Source organism: Acinonyx jubatus, chromosome B1 (genome assembly GCF_027475565.1).
Source record: "Acinonyx jubatus isolate Ajub_Pintada_27869175 chromosome B1, VMU_Ajub_asm_v1.0, whole genome shotgun sequence".
In the NCBI taxonomy this organism is placed as follows: domain Eukaryota; kingdom Metazoa; phylum Chordata; class Mammalia; order Carnivora; family Felidae; genus Acinonyx; species Acinonyx jubatus.
In genome coordinates, this window is record NC_069382.1 from 453,539 (window position 1) to 478,171 (window position 24,633).

The 24,633-nt window shown below is 45.5% G+C and overlaps 1 protein-coding gene across 5 annotated transcripts in view; it reads left to right on the forward strand.

The window, feature by feature from the left end:
* Positions 1–24,633, forward strand: part of DLGAP2 (DLG associated protein 2) — a 770,542-nt gene that overhangs the window by 83,756 nt on the left and 662,153 nt on the right. For 2 of the 5 annotated variants that reach the window (XM_027049960.2, XM_053216207.1), the window contains exon 2: positions 14,478–14,583. The exons of the other annotated variants lie outside the window; for them this stretch is intronic. In XM_027049960.2, the coding sequence (XP_026905761.1) occupies positions 14,569–14,583 (15 nt within the window). In that variant the 5' untranslated portion in view covers positions 14,478–14,568. The remainder of the gene's footprint in view (positions 1–14,477; positions 14,584–24,633) is intronic. 5 annotated transcript variants of the gene reach the window in all.

Genomic DNA, 24,633 nt, shown 5'->3' on the forward strand with positions numbered 1-24,633 from the left:
AAGTCTGTGTTTTTGCTAAATTTCCTCAGATGTTCTGTCCCTCCGGCTTGTTCTGCAGTGAGATCACATTCTCTGTGGGTCTCAGGAAGCCACTCCTGACACACATATGTCTTTCCATTTCGGAGTAAATCCCAGGAGTGTGGTGGCAAGGGGCGGGGGGCAGCGTGCGTCCTCGTTTGTCCTGTGCTCTACAGTTCCCAGTTTATGGTCAGCTGCAGGAATGAACGCTGCCTCAGCAGCCTGTAAGGTTTCCAGGAAAAGTCTGACATGAATGTGTTTGAGGGTGTGAAGTTAATTATTTCCTTCCTTATCGCTCAGGATACTGGACACTTTCTTGGAATGTTTTCACTGTAATTCAGCTTAAGTTGCCCCAAAAGGGCCCTGTGTGTCCTAATTTCTGTAAACTTGTCTCCCTTTTCCTAAACCTTCAGACACTCCCGTAATTTGCAGTGGGTAGGATTTGCTAAGTGGACTGCAGTTGTCAAAAGTTACCTTTTTCCTTTTTATTTTTTAAAGTTTATTTACTTATTTCAGGAGTATGAGCAGGGGAGGGACAGAGAAAGAGAGAGTCCCAAGCAGGCTCCGTGCGGTCACTCGGGGCTCAAACTCATGAACCGTGAGACCATGACCTGAGCCAAAATCAAGAGTTGGATGCTTAATATGTTTTCACTCATATGTGGATCCTAAGAAACTTAACAGAAGACCAGGGGGAGGGGAAGGGGAAAAAAAAGTTACAGAGAGGGAGGGAGGCAAACCATAAGAGACTCTTAGATACTGAGAACAAACTGAGGGTGCATGGGGGGGCGGCGAGGGAAAGGGGAAAGTGGGTGATGGGCATTGAGGAGGGCACCTGTTGGGATGAACACTGGGTGTTGTATGGAAACCAATTTGACAATAAAGTATATTTAATAATAATAAAAAAAGAATTGGATGCTTAACCAACTGAGACACCGAGGTGCCATTTTTCCGCCTTTTAAATGCCAAGAATAAACATCTTGGTGGAATTGTAGCGGGAGTGGAGCTTTAGAAATGGCAGCTCCAACTTTCGCCCCCTCACTGCTCCCTGTGGTCCTTCCCAGGTCTGTCTCATCTCATCAGGGTACTTTCCGAGGTCTGGGAAGCCATTTCTGTGATTGCCCCCAAAGCTGTGTGGGTCTTTGCTGGGGGAGTGCATTTGGAGCTGGTCGTTCCCAGCTTCAGGAGGGCCGTGTTTTGGTGTGTTCTTAGTGTTATTTGTCTTGAACTCCAAAACCACCTGCAGTTTCTAGGGTTCCAGAAGGATCTGCAGTATGATTTTTTTAAGCTATAGTTCCCCATGTCCTATATACCACTCTGAGTTCATCTTTTCTCATTTGTTTGGACACGAACAGAGCTGGGAACCTAACCAACACTTATAATTACATTTCTGTGGGAAACTACATTCAGATTTCAACCTGGACTGTTAGTTCTTGCTGGGTTTCCCCTTCTAGCCCTTCCATCTTAAAGACAAAAAAGACAGGATGCTATATTTTGCTAATTTACTTTGCCAAGACCATTTGGAAACCCCATGGAAAATTGGGCATAAGGTAAGATCTTAGAACCAGAAGATGTGAGGCAACATTTTACTATGATAGACGTGTAGCTTCCTCAATCAGGTAGGGTTTATTTCATTACAGGTGACAGATTCTCAGCTCATTATGGTCTACAAACACTCAGGGTGTGTATGAGACCCGTATACAGGGTCATGTAAGGGGAGGCTGGATCTAAGGGCTGACATGATGGCGTTAGGGTGTGGATTCTCTGTCCCCTGCCTGAGGCCCTTGTGGTTTCTCTCGGGTGGCCTTCTCCACCTGGTAGCCTGTGGCACCTGCAGCCTTACATTATCTTGGAAGTCGTGCCCAGTCATTCCACCAAAGCCCATAGTAGCGACTGTCCTCTGGTCCATGACTAGCTCTGGACACCTTGCGTGTGTGGGAGGCAGACTGCACGGCCTGACCGGGTCTGGATCGTGGGCCCAGCCCTGCAGGAGGGCAGGTTCCCTTGTGGGTTGATGGGGGTGGGGGCTAGTCCCAAAGGAGGATCAAGGCAGAGCCAGGGGATGAGGGATAGGTGCCCCACAGGCAAAGACAAATAAATGTGTGGGTTGTTTTTAAATTCTTGTCCACTGTGGTACATGCTATAGTTTTAGATGCTTGACTTGGAAGCCAGAGCTCCATTTACTCTGTCAGCCATTTCTTGTGCAATTCAGAGAAATCATGGGTGATGAAGCATCTTTGTGTCTGTAGCCTTCAGTCAGTGAGGCCGTGGGTGGTCCTACTCAGCTACACCTGTCAGTGTTACATCGCTCTTTCTGAAGAGGTTTTATAAATTAGCACTATGTAAAAGGACGGATGCCAGATTATTCCCCTTACATCATGGCCAGGATGCTGAAGGGCCAGGCTGGCAGGAACGAGAAGCAGAGACACTTCATGTCGCAGTGGTAGGATTGGGGATTTGTGATCCTCATGCTGCCCCAGAGTGGAGGCACCTAGTTGTAATGTGTGCATCTCCGGGCTCGGGCGGAGGACCTCAGATAATTCTCGACTCCGAGAGTTTCAGTACCTTCAGATGTCCTATTTCTCATAAATGTCTTGTTTTTGGAGTTTTGCTTCCTCTGTGATGGCTTTTGGTTACCTCAGGTTTCCTTCTGGGCTGGGAGCACAAAGCATCCGTGCTTCCTCCCTAAACATTAAGCTCTTGCTCTCTTGTATTATGCTGGACAAAAGCCCGAGGAGAGAGATTACCATTAAGGTAGGTCTGTTTTCTGTACAATCTGATCTCTTTCCCCCCATATCCAAAAGGCAGTTTCTTAGCCATCTTTCCTGTTACCTCTTTCCCTTTGAACATAAAGCTCCTTTTGAAATGCAGAGGACAGTGGTTAAGAGGAAATGAAGGAAGGGGAAAGGGCAGGGAATAAGCCTCAGAGGATGGGGGCGGTACACACAGCCCCGGGGGGGGGGGTGGGGTGGGGGGAGCCTCAGGGAGCCTCAGGAGGGAAGGTAGGACCTGGGCTCTGTTGTAAAATGAAGCAGAGTGTGGATGGTGACTTAGTAGGTCCTTTGGAACACATGACCGACTTGAAGTCAGATCGGAAATGGAGTCCTGGCTGTGGCTCCTGTAAAGTGTGTTGTTTTGTGCTGATCCATCTCAAGGTTGCCTGTCCAGTGGCTGGTGTGGAGCCCTAAGAAGATGACGTGCTCCATGTGTTACAAAGTGACACAGGGGTCCTCAGGCTGCGTGTCACCAGGGTTGACAGATGGGAGTTGCGCTGGTTGAACATTATCTGTTGGTGACGTCCTTCTGTGTGCAGGTGTTGGGTGAGGGAAGGGTTGGGATTGTGCGCGTGGATCTTAAAGGAAGGGCCTGTGCGTGATGGTGAATGTCACTGAGGGCGGAAGGGCCCAGAGGCAGAGATGTATGAGGTCTATTCCTCTTTCTTGGTCATCAGAATGTGTTCCTGGGTCTGCCGAGCCCCAGGGAGGTTTCCTCTCTCCTGTGGGAGGGAATGGGCCCCTGGGAGGCCGCTTCACCCCTTCCCTGAGGAGAATAGGAGAGAGCTGCTGATTGGGACCTGTGCCTTCGGGGGGACGGGAAGTGGGCGGGAGAGCTAACCCCTGAGTGGTCCCCAGGTGCGATCTCAGGTGTGTCAGTGAGTGCCCCAGCGGAGCGGCCTTCTGTCCACACGGGTGCACGGGTAGGTAAGAGGCAGTATGATTTCTCCACACCAGAGGTACACAGGCTACTGTAAGTTTGTAGTGGATATTACCCTACCCTAGATAAATAAATACCTGATTTACCCCATCCTAACATTCGTACTTAACACTCAGTACCTTTCACGATGGTGCCTTTCAAATTAGACTATCTTCTTCCCATTTTATATGTGTCTGTGGTGTCCTCATGTGGGGCCACCTCTGCGGGTGTGCTGAGACTCCCTGAATCAGAGCGTGCCTGGAAAGGGTTGTAAGTCCCCGTGTGAGGTTCTCTCTCACCATCTGAGCGTTTGTCCGGGGATCTTCTCACTTCTTCATGGCCCTGTGATGTGATCTAAACTTCTCCTGCTTAGGAAGTCCATTTCTGAGCGTGGGCACACACGTGCCCTCTCACACAGTGTGCTGGCGGCTTATTTCATGCACCCCCCCCAGGTGTCCCAGCCATTTCCAGCTTCTCTCCCACCCAGCACAGTCCTGCCTGGTGTGAAGGGGGTGCTTCAGAGCAGAGCGTTGGGAAAAACGGGACTATGGATAGGAGGGCTTCCTGTTATTACGAGTTAGAACACGTCTACTGCTGCGAGTGAACTTGACCTCAGTAAAAAACGGAGGCATTTTTCCTGTGAGTAGATCTGTTAATATGAGGTAGGTGTGTTCGTTGGTGGTCTCACCCTGGATGTCACTGAGGGCACCACCAGAGAACAGAAGGCCTGTCATTCCTCAAGCATGCGGAGGGCGTGTCAGGATGCCTCTTACTGTCCTGTTTTGTTCTCTGGAATGGACTCTGTCGTGGGGAGTACTGGCTGGTTGTCCTTCTGACTTGCCAGGAAAGTGGTGCTGGCCTCTGGTCTGTGATGCCCTGGAGGAGACCTCCGCTGTGAGCCTCTGTGGGTGGTGATGTGTGGGATAAAACCCTTTTCCCCAGTAGGGTTGGGCCCTTCAGTAAAATTGGGCTTTACCGTGATGCACTCTCAGACCCTTTCACTAGTCTACTCGCGATTGGGGAGGCGTCTCTGAGCCCAGGTCGGCCTTGTCTGTGTGCAGGGTCTGGACTTGACCGCGAACCGAACACAGCTTACTGTCTCCACCTCTGACCTCTTTTAGTTCCTCCAGTTCTTCTGGTTCTTGCAACACGTGATCATTCAATATTATTCAAAATGCATTTTATAATGAAATTCTCTTCTTTGGTCATTAGTTAAAATATTAAGCAAAATACAGAGTTGCTCGTCTGGTACACACCATTACCCATCGTTCGCTAATGGCAACACAGCAATTATAAAACAATTGCAGATAAGAAGATGTAAACGCCTGATGCCCTGATGATTGGATTTCACACAAAGCCCTTTGCCACCTACTGTTCTCGAAGTACATTGTACAAATGAACGTCACTCCACTGTAAACCGTTGTGGAGTTCTTAATCTATGACATGTGCCACATCACAGTTTTCCAGAACCTTTGTTTACTAAACAAATTTAACACCGTTTTCAACACAAGAATCTAAAAAGGTCTGAGTTTTCTTATCCACTTTGTTTATTGAAGATTTTTTTAAACTGAAGGCAGAAGGAAGGTGGTTGACAGTGACTCGTGAACCCGTGGCTTAGTCTTGCCGTGCGTGGGTTTTCTCACTGTGCCGACCTGTGCGGCACTCACTCAGTCCCCACCGGAAAGGGGTCCGGCGTTTAGAATTGCACTTGTTTCGCTTAGGGACACATGTCTAAATGGAATAGCAAACGTGATTAGAGGACCTTCCGTTAATGACGGCGTGTAGGTAGCCGCGGGCTTGGGCTCCTGCTGGAACACCTGTGAGGAGTGAGGGGCTGACGGGGGGGGGGGGGGGGACTGGTAGTGTGAGCGTGCACAGTGAGCAGGAACTGCCCACGCCTTTACCTCTGCTGTCCCGATGAGGACGCTCATGTCTGTTGCGATGTCCTCTGTGTTACCGCCGCTCTTCCCAGTGTCCCGCGGCATCCCAGGAACCGTGGAGGAAGCTGGGTCCATCACGTGGGCACGTTACCTGACCCAAGCCTTTGAAATTGGAAAAGCGGTTTCTGGGAAAGAGAGGCTTCCTCTTCTGGAACTCACACTCCTTGGAAGTGAGCAAAGAAATCTCCGGGAGCTCTGAGCAGCCCTCCTGCCACTGTGAGGTGTCATCAGCTTTCAGCTGAAGCTGTGATCACAAGATACCAGGGGAAGAGAGGGTTTCCGAGTGCTTGGGGTCATGGTGCCAGGCAGTCAGACCAGTTCTGAGCTCTGGACTGTGCAGCCTTGTGAGCCTATAAATCGCCTTTATTGTTAAGTGAGTTTGAGTTCTTCCTCCTTTCCCTTTCCCTTTCCTTTTCCCTTTCCCTTTCCTTCTTTCCTCTCTTTCTTCCCTTTTTCTCTTTCTTTTCAGAGTGAGCACACGCAGGGGCAAGGGGCAGAGGTGGGTAGAAAGAGGGAAGGAGAGACAATCTCAAGCAGGCTCCATACTCAGTGCAGAGCCTGACGCAGGGCTTCAGCCCACAACCCTGGGATCATGACCTGAGCCGAAATCAAGAGCCAATTCAACCGACTGAGCCACCCAGGCGTCCTGACTTCATTTTTCTATTACCTGCCGCCAGACACAATGTGATTGCTACTAAGACAGAGCTGATAGGATGTGTATCTCTACCTGTGTCTCTCTCTATCTAGAGAGAGACTGATTGATGCAGGAAGTGGGCTCACACGACTGCAGAGACTGGACGTCTGAAATCTGCAGGCGGCCTGCCAGGCCGGAGACCAGGCACAGGTTGCTGCGGCCTGAGCCCGAAGGCCGTCTGAGCCCAAGCCTCAGCCCGTGCGCGTGACTTTGTTCCAAATGATGGGATGTGTCCCGGTCCCGCCGTGTGTCACGTGCACTGCGTGCAGCTGTGGGACGGTGGGTAGGAATGTTCTGTGTTCTGGCCGCCTGCTGCCCTGGGCTCACAGTGACCGCTCTGCTCTCTTCCTGCAGAGGAGTCTGACGTGGAAGACGGGGCAGCTCAGGTGATAGGATGCAGGTGCTCAGACGAAGGAAAGATCAGTTTGTGTCGGAGATGTCATGTATTAGAGAAGGCAGTTTAGCCTTGATTTCTTTTTAATAATGAGATGCCTATGACATTTCAGTTAAATCTGTAATCCTAGAGGCGCCTGAGTGGCTCAGTCATTTAGGCGTTCAACTCTTGATTTCAGCTCAGGTCATGATCTTGTGGTTTGTGAGTTTGAGCCCTGTCCCATATTGGGCTCTGCACTGACAGAATGGAGCCCGCTTGGGATTTTCTCTCTTTCTCGGCTCCCCCCACCCCACCGCCCAATAAATATTAAAAAGTCTGTAGTCCTAGAGTAATATGTTATAGAGGAATCAGATGGGATTAAATCAACCATGTGCCATTGGTTTTGGTGCTGAGGAAATTTCAGCAGACTTTGATGAAGGTGGTGATGACAGACTACCAGTTAGAAGACACGGCTGGCTCAGTCGTGGAGCATCCACCTCTAGATCTTGGGGTCGTGAGTTCGAGCCCCATGTTGGGTGTAGAGATGACTAAAAAAATAAACTTAAATATTTAGAAGACAAATGAATATATGAACTAAGTTTCTAATCTGGGTGGAGAAATCAGATTGAAATTAAGACATGTAACTCTGGAGTACGGGAAAAGTTGAATTTAAGGAACAATAGTGATTATGCTAACATGCGTACAGTGAAATTCGAATTTACAACATATTGATGGAATTTAATAGTCCTTTTGAGTAGATATTTTTGTATATACAAATTTTATTAGACAATCTCATTCTGTAAACATAGAAGCTTGCTATTACGTGGGTACCTCTAATTTAATGGTTAGAGGAAAAACAATGCTATCATAATACTTACCTGAATTGATAATGTTGAATGAATTATTTTCAAGTTGTTCATCATTCTGTTCATACTTTCGGACCTGAGCCTCAATTTGTGATACTTAGTAGAAGAATCCCATCAAGGTGAAGGTCTGTACACATCTTTATGGACACATTCTACTTTTTCTCCATGTGTGTGGAAATGTGGAAAGTGGTTAATTCATGTTTGCTAGAAAATAGGGATGATGATTGCTTTGGCTGGCGGGGTCCGGTGAGGGAATGATTGATCTCTGTGTATCATTTAAGTGGCAAAATGAGATCAGTAGAATTGCATGTGGAATTATTTTGCATTACTCGGTTATGCTTTGCCATAAGCACTTCTTAACTATAATAGAAGACATTTTTATGCTATTGACTTGATTACCTTCCAGCCAGCTAAATAGAATTTGAAATGTCTATATTTTCTCATAATACTAAGGGAGCAGTACAGCAAACATATGGTGAGCTCAGTTCCTGTTATCACAAGGATATAACATGGTGGTTCATGTTCCTTTTTGAAAGATAAAAAGTACCTGAGATATTTTGGGATGGTCAATTAAAATAGTTGTAGATATGAGAAATTAGGTAATATTTGGTGTAATATTTATATTCATATATGTATGCTATAATCAGGAAAACATTTTGTGATTTTGAAAGTAGATTCCTATAATTTTGTCTTTTTAAAAATTTTTTTTTATTTGGGAAAATACCCATGTAAAATGTAAATAGGGACCATGCTCTGCTTTGCATCCTTGAAGCCTGTGTGTGTGTGTATATGTGATTTCTTAAAATCTGTTCTTTTCAGCACTGAAGAATAACAATGGAAAGTTAAATGCATATTACAGTTACACAGTGTGGTCCTAAAGGAGGTTGAGGGCCTAAAAAGCTCAGAGGAGCTGCTTATTGGACCCTCATCCAGGGGCCTGCCCCCTGAACGTTCTCCCTCGGGAGCTGGGGGAGCACAGGCCTTTACGCCACCCCAGCTCTACATCCTCAGAGGAGCCTAAAAGTCTGAGGTCCCTGCTTTCCTCACTGATGGAGAGTCCACATTTTCCCAGCGAATCAAGAAGGAGATGCTTGTCACCCTGCTTCTCGGCTTTCTGGAGCCCCAGAAGAACGACTCCTGGCTGCTTAGAGTGTGAGAGAGGAGGATGAACAGGTGAGGAAAAATAGGCCATCGAAATGCAGTCATCGCTTGGAAGACAGGACACACTGAAGTACAGAGGGCAGCCTCCTGGTGAAGTAAATTTAAAGGATAAACGGGAAGAAGATTCAGAAAAAGATGCCAAGGCTCATCTGTACACTAGGAGTGGGAGGCCATGAAAAGGGAAGATTTGTAGAACAAGATTTTGTTTTCTTTTTCCTTCAAGTTAGAAGCAGTGGAGATTAGAATAGACATCGTGCACACTTGGATCAGTGTGAGTGACCGAAGTAACAGGCCCACAGGTGCACCGGGTGTAAACTCTGTGGATGAGCACTTTCTTCCCAGAGACCATGTTTGCAACATGTGTTGAGTCTTAAGATGTTCTCATCAGTGTTCTGAGGACTCCACAGGAAGGACTCCCTCAAGCCGCACAACTACCGTATGTCGTTGGTCCTGTTGTTAGCTCCATTTTACACATTAGGAAACAGCACAAAGTGCTTATGTAACTGACGTTCTGAGGAAGTGTTCCTAATGAAGACTGGATCCTGGATTCGGTTGTGCTCAGATCCCTGTTTTTAGCCCGTGTGCTATGTGGGACAGCTGTACAGAAAAAGTAGGAGATGATGTGAAAGAACCAGTTAGAAATATTATAGAAATTATGGCCCTTGAAAATAAAACTCAGTAAATATTCACAGATCAGACATAGCTGAAAAAAAAAGTAGTGGACTAGAAGATGAAGCTGAAGAAATTTCCTAGTATTAAGCACAAAAAGAGAGCAGATGAGAAACCACAGTTAGTGAATAGATCTAAAAGGCAACACATGCATCTGATGGAAGCTAAAGAAATAAATAGTAGGGTTGAGTTTGTATTTGTGATAAAATGGCCAATAATCTTCCCAAATCGAGGAAAACTGTTTTCAGATTGAAAATTTGTACCGCCTGACAAATACCACAGGGTTTCAATTGTATGTAGAATTTAAGAAACAAAACAAATGAGCAAAGGGGAAAAGAGAGAGAGAGAGAGACAACAAACCAAGAAACAGACTCAACTCCGGAGAACATACCAACGGTCACCAGAGGGGAGGTCGGTGGGGGATGGGGGAAACAGGTGATGGGGATTAAGGACGCACCTGTCGTGATGGGCACCAGTTTTTGTATGGAAGTGTTGAATCCCTATTTGTACACCTGAAACCACTATTATACTGTATGTTAACTAATTGGAATTTAAATAAAAAATTAAAATTGGAATTTAAGTGAAAAAATGGATACAGAAAACTTGTACCGCCTTCTAGGACAGAATAGGCCAACAAGACACACATCTTGAGCCATCCTTGTAAAACACAGCGGTATCCAGGGTGAAGACGGAATCCTGAAAGACTTACTAGTTAAGAGAACAGAAATTGCTTATAGATGGATGAGAAATTTCTCAAAGGTAACAACAGATGCCTGAAGCTATCTGTTGGGTTTCTTGAATTCCATACTTATGTAACTGTCATTCAATCCTGAGGGCAAAATAAAGACATTTTCAGACCTATAAGGACCTGGAAAGTTTGCCACACAGAGACCATGTTGAAAGAAAAACAAGAAGATATTTTTGAGCATGAGGAAAAATGAACCCAGAAGGATGGTAACAAAGAGATCAAGGGCACATTAATTTATAAGTATTGATTTCAGAATAAGTAATTTATTTTCTTTTGTTTAATGAGCAATCATATTTGGTATCCACACAGTAGTAATATCAGAGCAGCTGCAGTATGGGGAGGGCATTCTGAACTTTGGGGGAAGTGTGAGCACCCTAAAGTTCTTTTATTCAAGAGGATATTGGAGATACTGTTTTAATCAGTGGCTTTGCTAGAAAAATACATGTTTAATTGCCTATGTTAAAACTGTTAAGGGAGAAATAGGACGTATAGGCACTGAGAAAGTAGTGAAAAGTCCTGTTGTAAGGGAGTAAAGAATAAAGTACAAAGAAAAACAAATTAAACACAAACTATCAGGACAATATAATCCCAGTTTATCAGTAATCACAGTAAACATGGGAGGGTGAAACTTAGACATTACAAACAAAAGCGGTCAGATCAGATTGAATACAATACAGAATCCTGTGGGTCTTTAACATAACATGTTATTGTATTTCAATTAAAAATACAAAAAAGCATTAATTCAATATTCAACAACAAAGAAGATGCAAAAAATGTCTTGCGAATAAACTTGTGCAAGATTAATTAAAAAAAAAGAAAATTTAACAGTGTGAAGAGTTAAGGATAAAGAATGTGATAGAATCACAGTTAAAAGGACCATATTATCAGCAGAAATTTTTTGCTGAAATTTGAAAATCAAGATGAAATGTTTGGTTTTCTTGGTGAATATAAGTGAAATAAGTTGATCTGACAAAGCTAGAAAATGTGAATGGACTAGTAACCACGGGAAAATTAAAATTTTCCTTAGATGTACTTTTGTGAAAGATGCTGGATCAGTTTTATAGGCGAACTCTATACAAATATCTACGAATTGATAATTCTGTTATCTAAACTAGTTCAGAGTTATAACCATTACTCTCTTTTTTTTGAGGTTTTTTTTTTTTTTTTTTTTTTTTTTTGAGACAGAGAAAGAGAAGGAAGGGTAGGGGCAGCAAGAGAGGGAGAGGGAGAGAGAATCCCAGGCAGGCTCCATGCTATCAGCACAGAGCCTGATGTGGGGCTTGATCCCATGAACTGTGAGATCATGACCTGAGCTGACATCAAGAGTTGGATTCTTTACTGACTGAGCCACTTGGGCGCCCACCATCACTCTCTTTTAATGAGTAATTACCAAACTTGATAATGTAGTAGAAAAAGGCTAATTTTACTTAAGAATATAAATATAAATTTCCTAAGCGAAATATTGGCAAATTGCATCTAATTGTACATTTAATATGACCAAATGGCTTAGTCTGTAAAAGCAGGATTCTTTCAATAATAGGACCTCTATGTTAGTAATCTGAAGGATGAGCATGTTAAAAGAAAAAAAACACGGATGTATCATAAACACTGACGGACCTTGAAACAATATGGCAGTCACTTAGGATAAAATTCTGAGAGGGAGTGATGGCAGGACAGTTCCTTAATAGGGTTCAGAATGTAATCAGAAACCCTGAAGCAAGCAGAGCAGTTATTGGGAAATTCTAAAGTGTGGAATCTCACCATTAGTCCCTCTTATTCTGGGGTCTCCAGTTAAGGTTATATAGGAAAGTAAAAGAGACAAAATATTAGAAATGCTCAGTGGAAAAAGGAAGAGACCATACAAAATCTATTAGATAAGTAGGAACATGGATTATGTAGAACAAATACAAGATCAGTAAAATAAAAATCATGAACTGTACTGTATGTGATAAAGTAATGGCAAAATAGGTCCAGTATCAGAAACAATAAACCCTACAAAACACCTTGGGAGAAAACAGGAATGTTTGAGGTCTATAGGGGGGAAAAAAACCAGACTTTGAAATACGTGGAAAGGACGTAAAACATTACCTAGGGCTTGGTAGGGAAGTACGCTTTAATGGCAAATTTAGTATTAAAACCTATCACTTCACTTCAGGTGTGTGTGTGTGTGTGTGAGAGAGAGAGAGAGAGAGAGAGAGAGAGAACTTCAATGAAAACCTGTTTCAGGGGGGGGCAGTGGAGGTGGGGAGTGGGATTTGATTAAGGGATGATAAAGTTAATACAGGAGAATGAATTCACAAGGTGTCCAGTAAAGTTTTAAGGAAGATATGTGTAGTGGGAGTTCTGGTCTGCTAGAGAGAAACACATGTACAAATGCTGTGGGAGATAAATTGATCTGTATGACAGTCTTTTCTGTGTGAGTGGCATTTTCAAGTTGGTGGATAAAATATGGATTATTAGGCAAATTTGTTGGGATCATTGGTTAGCCGTTGGAGAGAAAGTAACAATTCTCCTTGGCAACTCAAAAAAGTTCCAAACACATTGATGATCTAATTGTTAGAAATAGTTGTAGAAATGCTAAAACAAAATTTAGTCGAATGTGTTTTTTTAAATTGTGGAGTTGGGAAGATCTGGGTAATGACAGAAGCCCTTAGAGAAGGGATTGGTAGATTTGGACACGAATTCTATCAAATGCACCTAGGTTGTTGGAAGGACGCCACCGAGGGAGTTAACTCGTGAGAAAGAAGGAAAATCGTTGCAGCCTATAGAGCAGACAGACGGTCTGGAATATGTAAAGGGATACTACATGGTAATTAGGAATTTCCCCCAAAAGAAGTGGACAAATCTATAGAACAGGCAGTTTGCACGGAAAGAAGTTTGATCAATAATCACAACAAAAGTTCTTCCAAATCCACAGAAACAGCGGGAAGCTTTTCTTCCCCCAGAGGCATGCAGAAAACCTGGCGACGTGTGATGTGAGCACTGGCATACACATGGCAGTGTTGTGGACTAAAAACGTGCAAGTCCCGTGACCCGGGGACTCCACTCCTGGAAATCTGTTCTGCACAAACGCACCGAGAAGCATATGAAAATGTGTGCACAATTCTCAGCAAATGGGGAAAATTGGAAACAACTCAGATGCCCAAAAGTAAGGGGTTTGTGGGGTCAGTGTGAGTGTTCAGGCAGGAAAATACGGGGAGATCCTGGTGCAGGAAGCGAGTGAGTGAACAGCAGTGTGTCAGTTCTGGAAAGGCAGAATTTCAACAGGAAATGCCTGGAAATAAATACACAGTTTAGGTGACAGTCACAGCAGACATCTACTAAGTGATTCCCGGAAACCAGGGGTTAATTTTCAGTTTGTGTGTTATTATCTGTATTTGCAGACTGTCCTTGCTAACGTAAAAAAAACAGCTGATTTTCTTACCTTCTTGGACTCGTACATTTGAAAGTAAGTACAGCATTTTGTAATTTGGCTAGAGTTTGGTGACAGAATAAATTTTGGAAGATGGGGTGCATCTAAGCAGGACCTCTGGCCTTCATGGAAATTTATAGAACCTGATCAGGGTTTTTGAGGGCCACGTCAAGTGTACACAGATAAGTATTTTGTGGTCACAGTGGCTTACTAAGAGAAAAAGTGCGCGTGTTTTTCTGGCGTGATGGTATAAACAAGTCTCCTCTGGAGGCTCCTTTTCCTATTTCGTCTGATTCACTTGGTGGTGATGGTTGGGGGCAGTCATCATTTTGTGTGTCCATGTGCAATGAAAAAAAGCAGAGAATTTTAGAATTATCAAAATGTATGTTCTAGCATTTCAAAATGCTGCCCTCATATTTATCGGGTATAGTGCTATTTTCTTTTTCCTGGAAAGAGGATGAGCAATTGTTAATGTTCCTGGCACTGCTCTTGTTTCTTGGAATCTGCCTGGTTCCTTGCGGAGCTAGCCCAAGGTTGCAAATGCTGCTTCTGCCATTGGGTTATCGGAGAGATCATACCTCTGATTCAGAGTACGTTGCGTGATTTCTGGTTGCGTATTTTCAAGAGGGGAAAGCTGACGTCTCGCAATTTCGGGCCCCGACTGAGAAATGAAATACTTTTCATCATGAAAGCCTACACCTGCACTTACACGACGTGTCATCTTGGGATCCTGTGTCATTTTTCCTATGTGGCTTCTCTGCCAAAGTGCTGTTCTCAGGTGACAGAAGTTTTGCTCGGTGGTTTGTTTTCCAGGCACTTCCCATGTGTTTTCTTTTCCCGGGGGGAGGTTGGTTATCTTTTTTTTTTTATCATATTTTCCCCATTTCTATCCGTTCCTCATCTTAGGCCTTCCCTGCACCTGAGGCGCGGCCGTAAGCCCGGCCCGGTTTCAGCACAGCTGCCCTGGGACGCTCGGCCTGCACCCAGCCCGGCCGCCATGGGGACCGCTCAGGTAATGTTCCTGCTTTCCTTCTGTCCTCTGTCCTCTGGGCGGGCGGCGGGAGGGAGGATGCGCTCCAGGCACATGGCTGGCTGCTCTGTCGTACCTGGGGACGTGGTGAGCGCTCTGATGAGGTCAGGCCTGTTGGAAGTGTGGCCTCAGAGCAGCGCATCTGTGTCCCGCATGAGCAAGTGGTAGCCATGGAGGAAGCCAGCTCCTCTGGAATGGAGCTTCCCCGGCAGGGCTCCGGTTCCTTCGCAGTGGTTCCTGGTGGACGCCTTCATGTGGCATCGGTGGTGGTGGTTCTGCGTTTGTGTGTGTGTGTGGAGGGACCCGGGAGCAGGTCCACAGAGCAGGTGACAGTGAGCAGGTACACACAGGTCCGAACCACAGCACGTGGACTGCCTCACATCCCCAAATCCCCGGTTCACGGTGTTCCAGGACTCCCCAACGGCCACACCCACCACGTACCCGCCTGCAGACACGGCTGGAGACACGTGAGGGCAGGGCTGTGGCCTTCCCTCCCCAGGGCCAGCAGGTAGACCACACCATCAGCTGGAGCCCCCCCTCCCCTGCCAGGGCCAGCGGGTAGACCACACCGTCAGCTGCAGCCCCCCTAGTAGGGCCTTCCGTCTGATCTGGGAACAGAGGGTGCATGCAGTGTGTCTCGTCTCTCTGTCCACAAGACATGAGCCTGGATGAACGTGGCTCATGGAAGTGTGGCTGGCACTTCCCATGACGCTCCTTTGTCCCCTCGTGTGTCGCTCAGTGCCCCTATCATGTTCACATCTCCCTTTGCTAGTATCTTCTTCTGCTTATGTGGTTTTCTCAGAAAACCGTGCTGCCTTTGGGCGTCAGTCTTCACAGCCAGGAGCACGGGTTGCCCTGCGGTGGGACTTCAGTTTTGTGTAAGAGCCTTTGGGGACATATGAGGCGAACCTGTCGTTTTATTTTTATTTTTATTTTTATTATTTTTTGTACAGGTTATTTATTGGTTTAAGTAATCTCTCCACTTGACATGGGGCTCAAACTCCCAACCCCGAGGTCAAGAGTTGCACGCTCTTTAGACTGAGCCAGCCAGGTGCCGCAAGCTTTCCCCTTAAAATCTACTTGTCCCTCTGCTCCCGCAGGGACCATCCATGATGCCTCTTCAGGGCTCTTAACTTGTTAGAGTCCTCGAAGCTCAAAACAGGCGGTGCCCCCTTCCTCTGTGGGCTAGCTGGGGTTCTTGGTTGAAGAACAGAATTCATTCTGGTCTGTTTGAGCAGAAAAGGAGTTTGTTACAAAGGATATTAGGCCATCACAGACCTTTACATGGGGCTGGATAAAGGCTGTCAGCCCCACCGCTGGGACCCCTCGTGACAAGGAGACCTCCCCCAGAACGCGCGCTCCCCAAGTGGGGGAGGGCCGCGTGGGCACAACGTGGGCGCCAGGAAGCTTGAAAACCAGTTCTGACGTCGGTGGTTGTGTCTTGGCATTGCTCCCGGGGAGGGGTCACTCACAGCGTGGGCTTCTCGGAGGTGCAGGGCAGCTGCTGAGACGTGGGTTTGGAGCCACTTGGCTGCCTGCCCACCCCACCTTCCTCCACCCCCTGTTCTGCAAGGAACAGCGGCTTGCCTTAAGGGTGTGCTTCCCCCATGTGAGGTGAGAACACTAGCCTTCATCCCCAAACGGGACTGGAGGTGAGGGAGCTGCCAGGGCTCCTCCCTCCCTGGGACTCCCCTTTGCTGCTGCTGCCGCCTGTGCCATCAGACCAGCACCCACGCTGGCTTGTGGCTCACGTGCCTTCAGCCAAGACACCTGGTTGCTAGATGAGGTAGTTTTCGTGGGTTCTGCTTCAGAGAGCAGAGCTCTAACCGTGGGAGCCTGTACAGGTGCAGTGATGATGTTTAAGGGGCAGTTCTGCATTCTGAACCAGGTAATTCTCGTGGTCGGGGCGGTCCTGCGGTGTGGTGGGATGTTCAGCACCCCAGACCTCCAGCCGCACTCTCCCTCCAGCCGTGAACGCAGAACTGTCTCCAGACATTGCCGAGTGGCCTTGAGGGGCGGCCCTCCCCTCCCGCCCCATGGAGAAGCACCGAGGTTTTCGGGTTTGCTGGAGTCAGGTTGCTCATAACCTTCCCTCATCTTGCTTTCAGTATCTGAGCACCTGTGACTGTGTGTTGCTCCTGTTAGGGATGCCGTGAGTTTGAATGTTCTCTGCTTCTGTCCTCCCCAATCAATGTTGCCAATTTTAATGATCTCAATGAACCAGATTTTACGTCATTGATTTTCAGCATCATTTTTACATGTTCTGTTTCTCCCGTAAGCCTTCTGGTTGTGATTCTTTCCTTTCTTCTACTTCCTTTGGTTTCAGTTTGCTTTGATTGATTCGCTTTTTTTTTTTCTTTTTTAAAGATTGAAGATGCGGTGAGTGATTTGAGACTCCTCCCTCCCTGATAGACGTTTAGTGTTGTGAATTTCCCTGAGAATGTTACCTTGTTGGGCGCCGAAGATTGTGTTTCTATAAATGTTCTTGAGAGGTGGTGAATCACACGGAAAGAATATGGCGCTTCGGGTTATGCGGGGTGAGCTGTCAGAAGCCCTTTCTCCCCTGCCCCCTCCGTGGGACTGGCCTGGCCCTGGCCTAGATGAGCTGCCCACTGTCCACTCTCTGGGCCTTGGGTTTCACTCGGCCATGTGGCTCCCATCTGTGTTCTTAGAATTTCCTTAATGATTTTGCTGTGTAGGTGGAATGTTCTTGTTTTCCAGCTGTGTTTGGGATTTATTCCCTTTTACCCACCCCTGGCCTTTCTATGGATTTGCAGAAGGAGAGGGAGCCAAATGGGGACTCCTCCTCCCCACCTGGGTCCCGTCTTTTTCAGCTGCTCTGTTCTGCCAGTGCAGAGACTTGTGTCCCCTCCCAGGTGGCCATTCCAAATTCCACGGGGAGGCCTCTGCCTCCCTTTTTATCGATCATTCTCAGGTAGGGCAGTTTTGCCCCCATGGCCATGGGCATTAGCAGTGTCCAGAGAGATTTCTGATGTTCACAACACGGGGAGGGTGCTGCTGGCATCTGGTGGGTCAAAGCCACGATGCTATAATTATCCCTCAGTGCATCATGAGGACTGCTTTGGTCCAAACGTCGTAAGAGACAAGGCTCAGGAACCTCGCTTTACTTTTATGATCTAACCTGTCCTACTTAGGTGTCTTTGAGAGGTTGGATGTTAAAGGAGACGAATAATGTGGTCTTGTGGAGAACCACTTCTCTTCAGGGGGAGGATTTGCTCAGGAGCTCTGAGGACTTTGATCGGTTTGCATGCAGATTCGTGCAGATACATTATATTTAAAATGTACACTCGGACTTTTTGGGATAACAATAAAATTTTTTTTGAAACAACCTATTGGAATTATTAACATGCTTATCTTCTCATCGTGTAATCGCGTAATCGCATCGGTAACCCTGACATTGGTAACTATTGCAACACTCACGCAGGATTTGGAACAGTATTTACATTTATGTTGTTCTCAGACAAGGACAAGAGCAGCCTGTGGTTTGATATTTGTCTCATTTAAAGTCAGGGAAAAATTATAGAAAGGGTTCTTAGCTTTGCTGCTGAATCAAGCCACAGTAATTCTGAATGTAGGAATCTAGTTTATTTTGCAAAAGAAAACTCACTCTTCTCAAGGTAACTATGAATAGATCTATGTTGCTCTGAGACAAAGATTTATAGGAAGGGAAGCAAAATGGTCCTAAATGTGTATATGCAGTACACTCATGCTTCACAAAACAGCCCTCTGTTAAAGCATTATTCGTTTTCTTTGGGTAGAGTTATCAGTTTTTAGCTAGGGTTTTGGTTAACCAATGTTTTTCTTTATTAAGCATATGGATTCAGTTTGGTTTAACTGTTTACTGGGCTAAACCTACTGGTTTGTTCTTTCCTTCCTCCCTTATTAGCAAGAAAGCCAGGAGGGCACTCGTATCCCCTGTCTTGTTGGTGGAGAATCCAGTTCTGGTGTAAGGGTGAATGGAGGTGGGGTGTGGACAGGTGACCAGTGTTTGCTTGGCAGTGGGAAACCCAGGTTCTCGTTCAGATTCGTCCATAACTCTTCCTTGTCTGTGGCAGACTCCCTTCCTGTGTGTGTCCCCCTTCACCATTCCTGTAACTGGGGGGCTTGAGTTCTCAGTTCTCACGGTCAGATCACACACCTGCCAGGATTTCACACATGGATGATGAGTATCTAGCACTTTTGTTATTAGTTTAACCTTCTTAGTTCAGCAAGTATATTTGTGTTAAACATAAATTATACAGATTATTTGTGGGAGTACCTTCTATCTAGCTAATTCAGAGATTTACCTGTAGAAATTATGAATGCCATAATTGTAAATTGTTTTAAGGTATTTGTCTCTTCCTTTTTATTTATATATTAATTAAAAAAAATTTATGTGTGTGAGAGAGAGAGCATGTGCACACACAAGCAGGAGAGGGGTAGAGGGAGAGGGAGTGTCAAGCAGGCTCTATGCTCAGCACGGAGCCTGACATGGGGCTTGATCCCCACGACCCTGGGATCATGACCAGAGCCAAAATCAAGAATTGGACACTCAAGGGGCGCCTGTGTGGCTTAGTCGGTTAAGCGTCTGACTTTGGCTCAGGTCATGATCTCACGGTTTGTGAGTTCGAGCCCCGCGTCCGGCTCTGTGCGGACAGCTCAGAGCCTGGAACCTGTTTCGGATTCTGTGTCTCCCTTTCTCTCTACCCCTCCCCTGCTCATGTTCTGTCTCTCTCTGTCTCTCAAATAAATGTAAAAGAAAAATTTATAAAAATTAAAAAAAAGAGTTGGATACTCAACCAACTGAGCAACCCAGGTGCCCCTGTCTCTTCCTTTTTAAAAACGATGCCAGCAATATATCTTACCATGGAAAAATTGGCATAAATAAAATTAGCATAAGTAAAACAAAAATTCAGAGATGGTCATTGTTGACATGTTGGTTTACTTTTCATATTTTCCTATGTCCTTATATGTATGTAACCACAATTTGTTTTAATAAAATGATTGTACGAATTATTTCAATAGCAGATGTCTTAACAAATTAATGCAGTGTATTATTGGCAACTCTCCTTGTCTATAACAATATTTAAAAATATTTTAATGGTGTTGAAGCATGCCATGGTACAGGCAGCCTCTCAGGTCGGCAGACGTGTTCGGTTCTCTGGTCACGTAAATAAGGTAGGCACAAATTACCATGCCTCGCCTAATTATTCTCTTAGAATAAATTTGTGAACTTAAAAGGTTTCCAAAGGTGGGAAGATTTTAAAGATTTTCAGCATACCTTTCAAATGTGGTATTTACAAAAACACACCTGTATGTCCTCTCCCAAGAGCACACACTCAACAACGTTTGCTTTTTACATTTTCTTTATAATTACGGGCTTGACAGGTGATCTGCATTTGGCAGTTTGTTTACTTAGGTTAGCGGCTCTGTTGCACGTATTTTTTTTCCTACTTTCCCTTTTGGTTGGTGTGTAAATGGCACGGCATAGGGTCTTTTCCTCATGCCAGTATTACTAGGATGTCTATTTTGAAATCCAAACCATGAGATATTAACTGTTTTCATGTATTTATGATCCAAATATTATTTAAACTTTTTAAAAATTTTATTTATTTTTGAGAGAGAGAGAGTGAGCGAGCGAGCGTGTATGTGCATGAGCAGGGGAGGGGCAGAGAGAGAGGGGGACAGAGGATCCAAAGTGGGCTCTAAGCTGCCAGCACAGAGCCTGATGCAGGGCTGGAACCCATGAGTTGGAAGATCGTGATCTGAGCTGAAGTTGGGGCTCAACAACTGAACCACCCAGGTGCACCCCAAATAGTTTTTTGCTTCTCACATTGCCATTTCACCTTCAACTCTTATGATGTATATTTTTTTTATATATATAAGAGGAAGTTGTCATGCAGTCATGTCTTTGAATGTATTCCCTCATGATTTCTGTCTTTGGGGAACACTTAAAAAGCCTTTCTTTGCCAAAATTTGCATAAACATTTAGCCATATTTCACTTTCACATTTTATTTCGGCTTTTACATTCTTTAATTCTTCTGGATTTATTTTGGTTTCCGTATAAAGTGAAGGCTGTACGTCTGCCACTAAGTGGCTAACCAGACTTTGGAATATAATTTCCTGAGAGATGATGCTGTTGCATTTTCTCATACCGGATTATCTTTATATTTGGGGAAAATGCTAATTGAGGTAGACTCTTCTATCACTATCCCCTTTCCATTGACCTCTGTGGGTAAACATTTATGTGAAAGCTGTTTATTTGTTTGCAAAGTGCCTGTTGAGTTCACAACAACTGTGTGTGTGTGTGTGTGTGTGTGTACGTGTGTGTGTGTGTGTGTGTGTGTGTGTATGCATGCATGCTGTAACGATGATCCCTGAAAGATGGTGTTTGGCTTCTGGGAAAATTCTAACTGTGACAACACTGTGTGATCATGTTGTTTGGAGGAACTGGCCAGGACAGTCCATTGGAGACGGGCTTCTCTTTCTTCCTGAAGTCAGTTCTTTGTGATGAGTGACGTCTACAGGGCACCTGCTCGCTCCAGTGTTGTACGTGAGGGCGTTCACCCGACTCTCAGGTTGATGTAGACACAGTAACAGACTCAACAGGCATCTTCGATGGCCACCCTGTAGTTGCAGCAGGCAAGATGGGGATTAGACAGGTCCATGTGGGAGTACTTCTTACCATATTTCTTTTTCTAATGCTACATGTGTAATCAACGCAGATACCTGACAGTGTTCTGTAGCGGTGATATGGCCAAATTACTCATAGGATTTTTGGGTAGGCATAGCACTAGAGTAAGCATTTTATTGCCTTTATCCAGAGTGAATTTGGGTCTTTTTATGTAACAGATTACCACGAACTTGTTGGCTTAAAACACATAAATCTGTTGTCTCAGAGTTCTGTAGGTCAGGCATCTGGCACAGTCTCGCTGGGCTGAAATCAAGATGTCCACAGGGCGGGCTCCTTATGGAGGTTCCAGTGGGGAATCTATGCCTTACATTTTCCAACTTCTAGAGGCACCCACATGCACTCCCTGGTTCTTGCCTCTTGGCTGCAGCCTCACACCTCTCACACGTCCCTCTCTCTGGTCCTCTGAGCTAGGAAACGGCTTCTGCTCTCACGGACGCCTGTGATTATCTTGGGATTATGTCCTCACCTTAAGACCCCGAATCCCACATGCAAAGTCCCTTTTGTATTCGAGGTACCATGTTGGCAAGTTCTGGGATTAGCCTGTGGGCGTCTTGGGGCCATCATTGTGTTGCCATGATATTTATGTGTAATTTAAATTTGTGCTTCACTTTCCTCTCTGGAGATTTTATTTTTTACCTTGACCTTGAATAAAATTGCTACATTTCCTGGAAAAATAGTTGCAAAGTGTAAGTTTTTTATCTTTTATCTGTATTTATCTATTTTCAGGATGTAACAAGGTTACCTTCTTTACCATTAAAAAAGTTTTTTTAGTGTTTATTCTGTTTTGAGAGAGAGAGAGACAGAGAGAGACAGAGTGTAAGCGGGGGAGGAACAGAGAGAGAGGGAGACACAGATTCCGAAGCAGCTCCAGGCTCTGAGCTGTCAGCACAGAGCCTGATGCAGGGCTCGGACTCACAAACTGTGAGATCATGACCTGAGCCGAAGTTGGATGCTTAACCAACTGAGCCACCCAGGTGCCCCTTTAGCACTTTTAAAGTAGTAGAAAAAATTGTTTATTGAGGCTGATGATCCTTCAGTAGGACCTGGATTTGTAATTTTATTATCAGTGTGATGGGCTTACCTTTTTCTATGACATGTATAGACATAATTAAGATGTTGCCCTGATTAAGAATGAAATAACTGAAGGATAGGATTCATTAATGTTTTTAATGAACATTAATTCATTAATGTTAAAGAGAATTCCGGTGTGAATTACTTGCCCCCGATCCATCAAGGTTGGTGAGCACATGAAGATCCATCTCCGGATGGAGTTATATTTAGTGATTTTGTCACTTGCCCCTCAAAACAGTCTTGGATCGACCGCAGGAGCACAGGCTGAGGAGTCAGGACAGGAACATGTTTATCGAACAGCGTGTTAGGTACTGAAGGAACGTTCTGGGCTGGTGCCTGCCACTTGGGTTTGACAGAGCTGCAGGCACATGTGGGGCGCTTCAAGTGCAAGCAGATGAGCAGCGGAGAAAAAAGACAGACGGGAGGAACAAACCAGTCTCGTTTTAGGAAGCCTATGAGTGGTTCTGGGCGGATATAGGCTGAGGGGCGCTTTTCTTGTTTTCTAACGCCACGAACATGTTATTCAGGACATTGTTGTTGGAACGAACGAACTATTTTTAGTTTAAAAAAATGGTTGTAAATTTCCTTGTTCTGTGCCGCGTATCTGCATTTTAGCTGTGTTTCCTTAGAGGAGTTGGGTCTTTTTGCCTTAAAAAAAGATCTGTCCTCCTCTACCAAATTGCTGTAAAGAAAGAAAAGCTTTCAGAAATACAGCTTTGGGATCATATCCTTGTTGCCCGAGCTCTCCTGCCTGTGTGGGTTAGAACACTATCATCCTGATGGTTTTGTTTGTTGGTTCTTCCCAAATGTGCTCTCCTTTATTTTTCTAAAGATATTTAAAGAACTGGGGTGCCTGGGTGACTCTGTTGAGTTTCCCACTCTTGATCTCAGCTCAGGTCATGATCCCAGGATTGTGGGATCGAGCCCCACATTGGGCTCCACGCTTAGCATGAAGCCTGGTTGGGATTCTCTCTCTCTCTCTCTCTCTCTCTCTCTGCCCTATCCCTGCTCTCTGTCTTCCTGTCTCTCAATTAAAAAAAAAAAAATTCAAAGAACTTAAAGATTGAGACTTCATAAACTCAGGCATGGCTGTCACATTCAGTGTTGTGTGTGTTTGTGTATTTGTGTGAGAAGGTATGTATCCTTGTGTATGAATGTCAACATTTGTGTGAACAGCTGTGTGTCTATTTGTGTGAGCAGGTGTGTATCTGTGTGTGTGTGTGTATACATGCGTGTGCGCCATGAGGACAGGCGCGAGATCTCTGATCAGGGCCGTTAGTATACGATGAACTTCGTCCACACAAGTGAGTAGTCATGTGACATGAGGAATGTATCGAAAATATTAGCTAGTATCGTAAGCATTCAATTTTCCTTTAAATTCTTGAAGTGTTCCCTACTTCTGTTGCATATTGCTTACTTCTCAAGTCTGGTAAGCAGTGTGTGAGGTTTGAAATGTCATTCTCGAGACACGCTCTGGAGAAACAGATGAAAAATCGAGGTGATGTTAAAGGACCCTGGCCACGCCCTCGCCCGGCCACTGCGTCCCCTCCCCACTGCCTTCTCCCCGTGTGTCTGTCACATGAGTGACATAGAGCCGCGTGCTCACATCTGCCTTCCCGAGACCCACAGCAGGCAGAGGGCATTTTCTGGCCCGCACGGCTAAGAAAGCCATGGCTCCTCCTGGGGAGTCATTTGGTATGATTTCCGGATGTGGTCGGTGCCGGTGCTTCCCAGGAACTTTGGGTTTGCCATGTGTGAGCTTGGACTGAGAGCTCCTGTCTCCATGCTTGGTCGAGTTGCCAGATTCTTCAGATGCTTAGAGAATGATAAGATGATCAGCACGTTTGTGGTTGTGGCTTGCACACACTCTTCCCTGTGCCAGCCGGTCCCTGTGACAGGCCGACTTCTACACAGGACGCCCCAGACTCGTTCTGGTGCACGGTGCTCACATGCGATGTTTATGCACTTCCCGCGTGAGTGTATTAGCCGCAGACCTGCTCTCGTTTTGTTCGGGACATGTTTCCTTCCTCTGACGACTCTGTCTCCAGCAGGACAAATACGTCTGTACTTACATAAGAAAATAAACACCTAGATTTAAAGAACCATCTGTAACAACAGAACAGACCAGTAACACAACAGCTGTGTTGTTCTTAAGAACTTTTCTCTCTGGTCTTAAATTTAGACACAGTTACCCCACAGACACTAACTGGGAGGAAATGGAACACACGGCAGGAGCCCGGCCCTGTGGTCATTTGACGCGGCTCGC